Genomic DNA, 4,539 nt, shown 5'->3' with positions numbered 1-4,539 from the left:
GAGAGAGAGAGAGAGAGAGAGAGAGAGAGTGATGTGTGTGTAAGAGAGAGAGAAAAAGAAAGCGAGTGAAAGTATACGTATGTAAAAAATAAAGAGAGAGAGAGAGAGAGAGAGAAAGGAATGAGAGAAAGAAAGAATGGAAGTAAGAGAGAGAAAAAATGAAGAAAAGATGAAGTTGCATCGAAATCGCGCCGGGCGCGTGAAGCGAATGAACTATCCAGAGGGATATTCGATTCTAGGCGAATTTGAAATAGGAAATATCGTATATGCGAACTGTTCTCTAGATTTCAGAAACGATTTCATCTTAAAATTCGTTATGATTTCGACAATAGATTATTCGAAAATTAACTAGTAGCCTGAAATCGATGTGTCCCAATGGGGTATGTTCGCCATACGAACCGTGTGTGCGGCCATTTTAATAGAGCTAGAACAAATTTTAAGATGCACGGCTGTATCTACGGAACGTGTACCGATCACTCGACTGTAAATCCGTATCGTGTCACAAGACTGCATCTAAAATAATAAATAATAATAAAAAAAAAACAAAAAAATATATTAATAATGATCTAATAAAAATAAATAAGAAAATATATAATAGAGAAAAGAATAGAAAAAGTGAGATTAAGTTGCTCATTTTTCTTAATAAGCGCAAAATGGAGCGTAAAAGAAAAGAAAATAATATTTTAATTTAATGCGTGTTCGCGATTCGTTACTTTGCACGCATGCTTGCCAATTACTATGAAAAAGAAAAAAAAAACAAAAAAAGAATTACAGAAAAGAAAAAGTATGAATCGCAATTACTCTAGTCCTAAGTAGTCCCAGTGTATACGGTACGAAAAATGTACGGTTCTCGAGTGATTGGACATGTTTGTATCTTTTTCTTTTTCTTCGTTCGTTTCTCATACTTTATTTCATACAGTTGTGTCGTTGTATCGCATACCGTTTTACCAAAATATCAAGCAGCAAAGAATCAGCAACAACAAAAGAAGAACATGCAAAACAACAAATGCAGCGCAAAAATGATTAACCTGAAAAAAAGTAAGAGGATAACGCACGATATGGACAACAACAACAAAAACTATCAAAAACAATAAAGAGTATTATTCTATATATAATAATGGTGTTGTGCTATTTTGCAATCCTTTACCCTCAATCTTCAAATCAATTAATCATTTTCATACTTTGAAAAATGAATGGTAAAATAAGAACATATCCATATGATAACTTCATCTTATATTTATTACATCAATGATGATAGCAATGACAAAAAATAGATAATATCCTATAGAAAAAGTACAATAAAAAAAGCATAATAAGTAAAGAACAAATAACGAAATGTAACTTTACTAAATTTCGATACTTTTTTTTTGTGGCAGGACTTGCGGTTGTTGGTTCATTCATTTCTTTTCGACAACATGTCATTAATTTAACCGCGTTATCATTCCAATTCATTGTTGCTAAATTAAAAGAAAATTCTTTTAAATCAGTTGTATTCATACGTGTTAGACATTCTTTAAATTTATTTGTTTTTATAATCTGATTAGGCCTGAAGATTTGTATAAATGGCAAATAATGTTTCTTCAGCTTATGAATTGTTCTCATAATTCTATACAAAATGAATATGAAATATTTAAATGTTATAGTAAATTTTAATATACATTTTTATTTAAATAAAAATCTTAAAAAACTTACGGTGGTTCCTCTTGACAAATTAATAAAGTTAAATCAATCAATATACCAGGAATAACATTCAATAGTATGTTAAGTGTCGAAAAAAGATAAATATTTTGAATATATATTAAATATGGTTTCCAAAGTACATTATTTGATGGATTTTTTTCTACTTCTTTAAATATTATTTCTGACGCCGAGCCTACTGTTATGGGATTCCAATCAGTAGAGCCATAATTATATACTTGTTGTAGTTCTTCTTTTTTCCTAAAAACAAAGAAAAAAAACAATAAAAATACTTACTTTGTTTGTATACAATTTTCTTTTTTTTTAATAATAATGAGTAAATATAATATTTATTAGATAATATATTTTATTAGATATTATAAAGTATATATTAAAAAATACCTATAAACAACGAAATCCCAGATCATTGCCAGAAGACTATTAGCTGTCATATCAATTGGAATTAGATCCATAGTATCAGTTTTCTTTAGATTTGATACATGTATGTAGCCTAGACTTATTGCCATCGCTAACATTACTGGACCATTTTTATTCTTTGATGGAACTAACTTTTCATTTGTACATACAACTATATAAAATAATATATAAAAAATGTTAAAATAAATAATATAATGCAATATGTTTATTTATTTTTATTATTTCATAAGAATGACAATATTTTAAAATTTTTATCTTTAAAAAATATAATAACACTAACTGTAGATGCAATATGTAAATCAAGTTTCATATGATCTTGAAATGACTAATTTATTTTAGAATAATATATATTTATTCTTGTATTACAAGATTTGTATATAATTGTTTTTTTTTAATCTTAATAAATTGTGTTTTTTATTAAAATTTTTTTCATTTTAAAGTTCTAGCTTAATTCAATTATACTGCATATAGTTTATTTAAAATATTTTAGCTTTTTCTAGAATTAAATTAAAAATATATTAAAATATAATTATCATACCCATGGAAGGCCTGAAGACAACACAAGGAAGCGATTTTGTTTTGCCAAAATTGTAAACTAAATCTTCAGCATAAGCTTTGCTAAAGGCATACAAATTTACCCAATCTCCCATAATATTGCGTAGTGCTTCATTGGTAATTCCAGATTCATTCTCCTCATCGGCCCGTATCACATCTTCGATTATCTTTATATTGCCCGCAATAGGATAAAACTTTTCTTCGATGATTTGCTTATAAGGATGAGAAAATGCAGTTGAAACATACACAAATGCCTCTAAATGTGAACATTCCGTAGCTAATTCAAGGAGTGTTTGCGTTGCAATTACGTTTAAACGTAATATATAAGATGCTTTTGGTGATTGTATGATCGATCCATTATGAATTATTATATTCACGTTCTCTATTAAACATCGACGATTTTTTGATGATAGACCTAAATCGGCTTTGCTTAAGTCACCATAAATTGGTACGACTTTCTCTATAAAATTTGGATTCGATTCACGTAAGGTATCAAATATCTGAAAATTATAAGTGGAATTATTTAATAAGAAATTATATAATATATTTTTAAATTTTGCAAGTTAATTTTCGTTTAATGCATTAATTAAAAATTATCATCAAAAGAAATCACATTTGACCTATAATGTATAATATATGTTAAGTAATATTCAAATGATTATCGTAAATTCATTTTGAAGTTTTTCATACATTTGAATCTCTTTTACATTATTTTTTTTTTATTAAAAATAAATCAAAGCAATAAAATATCTTAAGTATTTATTTTAATTATAATTATTTTTATAAAATGAAAGAAAGCTAAATTAAATTTGTGTTATCTTATATTCATAAACATAGATGTGAATAAATATTTTTAATCGAATTTAAACAAAATTTTACAAATTTCAATGTCTTTCATTTTATCTCATTTTCTCTGCTTTGTTTCATTTTTAACTATATTAATTTTTAATTATTTCACATATATCAATAATCATAAGTTTATTCATTTTTTTTTTATATTATTATCGAATTCTATTACTTACCTCATTTTGAAAATATTTTTTCAATTGTTCTTTTATCAATACATCATTTTTTAGTTTAATCATAACATAAATTTTGCTAATTTCAGTGCATGTAATTAGAATTTTTTCTAAAATACTACTTCCAAGAAAACTAGTACAGCCTGTAAAAAATATATGTTTTCCAGTATAGAACTTTTGTATTTGACTATCACTAGTATTTTTTAAATTCTCTTTATCAGATTGTACAATTTTTATTTTATCCATTTTTAAACTTTTTTTAATGATATTGTTTTAAAATGTTTATAAGTGATTTGATTTCATTAAATTTTTTTAATACAGTTATAATATATAATAGTATATAATTTTTAAACACTTTAAATCGAAAAGGTATACTATTTCTTCATACTTTTATTACAGAAATAAAAGGCGATACTTTAATGCTCAAATCTTATATATAATGTTATTTACAATTCTAATGATCTATAATGTTAATAAGAAGAGACACTTAGGTTAAAATTATTAAGATTTATTGTATTTGAATTAGAATATCATAAATAAAACATTTTTAATACGTAGTAATGCATTTCAATTACTTTTCTAAGAATAATGATACAGTTTAATTTAATAAAATGACAAAAATATTTTGACATAAACATAAAATAATAACATTATATTTAAAATATTTACATTTTGGTATTTATAAGATATTTATACTAACATAATAAAGCAGATTTTCTTTTTTAATAATATGATCATTAAGTTTGTATTATTAAATAATATGAATTTTTAGTGAATAATAAATATTTTATAATTAAATTTAATCAAATAAAATATTTCATTAAATTGATAAAATAATTATATTTTTTAT

General features: G+C 24.5%; 1 protein-coding gene across 1 annotated transcript; it reads right to left on the bottom strand.

The window, feature by feature from the left end:
• Positions 1–1,216: 1,216 nt before the first annotated feature.
• LOC102670811 (fatty acyl-CoA reductase 1-like) lies at positions 1,217–4,066 on the bottom strand. Its single transcript, XM_006617238.2, has 5 exons — positions 3,693–4,066; positions 2,654–3,170; positions 2,080–2,266; positions 1,693–1,938; positions 1,217–1,606 (listed from the first exon to the last, which is right to left on the bottom strand). Exons 1-5 carry the CDS (start codon positions 3,933–3,935, stop codon positions 1,246–1,248), a joined length of 1,554 nt encoding a protein of 517 aa, XP_006617301.1. The 5' UTR covers positions 3,936–4,066; the 3' UTR covers positions 1,217–1,245.
• Between the last annotated feature and the right edge of the window lie 473 nt (positions 4,067–4,539).

This window comes from Apis dorsata, unplaced genomic scaffold, assembly GCF_000469605.1.
Source record: "Apis dorsata unplaced genomic scaffold, Apis dorsata 1.3 scaffold_295, whole genome shotgun sequence".
Taxonomy (NCBI): Eukaryota; Metazoa; Arthropoda; class Insecta; order Hymenoptera; family Apidae; genus Apis; species Apis dorsata.
The sequence above is the reverse complement of the archived record's forward strand: the minus strand, read 5'-3'. Positions and strand labels throughout refer to the sequence as shown.

Coding starts and splice junctions, on each gene's coding strand:
- LOC102670811 (XM_006617238.2), bottom strand. CDS start 3,935: ATGGATAAAATAAAAATTGTACAATCTGATAAAGAGAATTTAAAAAAT. Junction 3,171..3,692: donor AAAAATATTTTCAAAATGAG/GTAAGTAATAGA, acceptor TATAATTTTCAG/ATATTTGATACCTTACGTGA. Junction 2,267..2,653: donor TGTCTTCAGGCCTTCCATGG/GTATGATAATTA, acceptor TATTTTATATAG/TTGTATGTACAAATGAAAAG.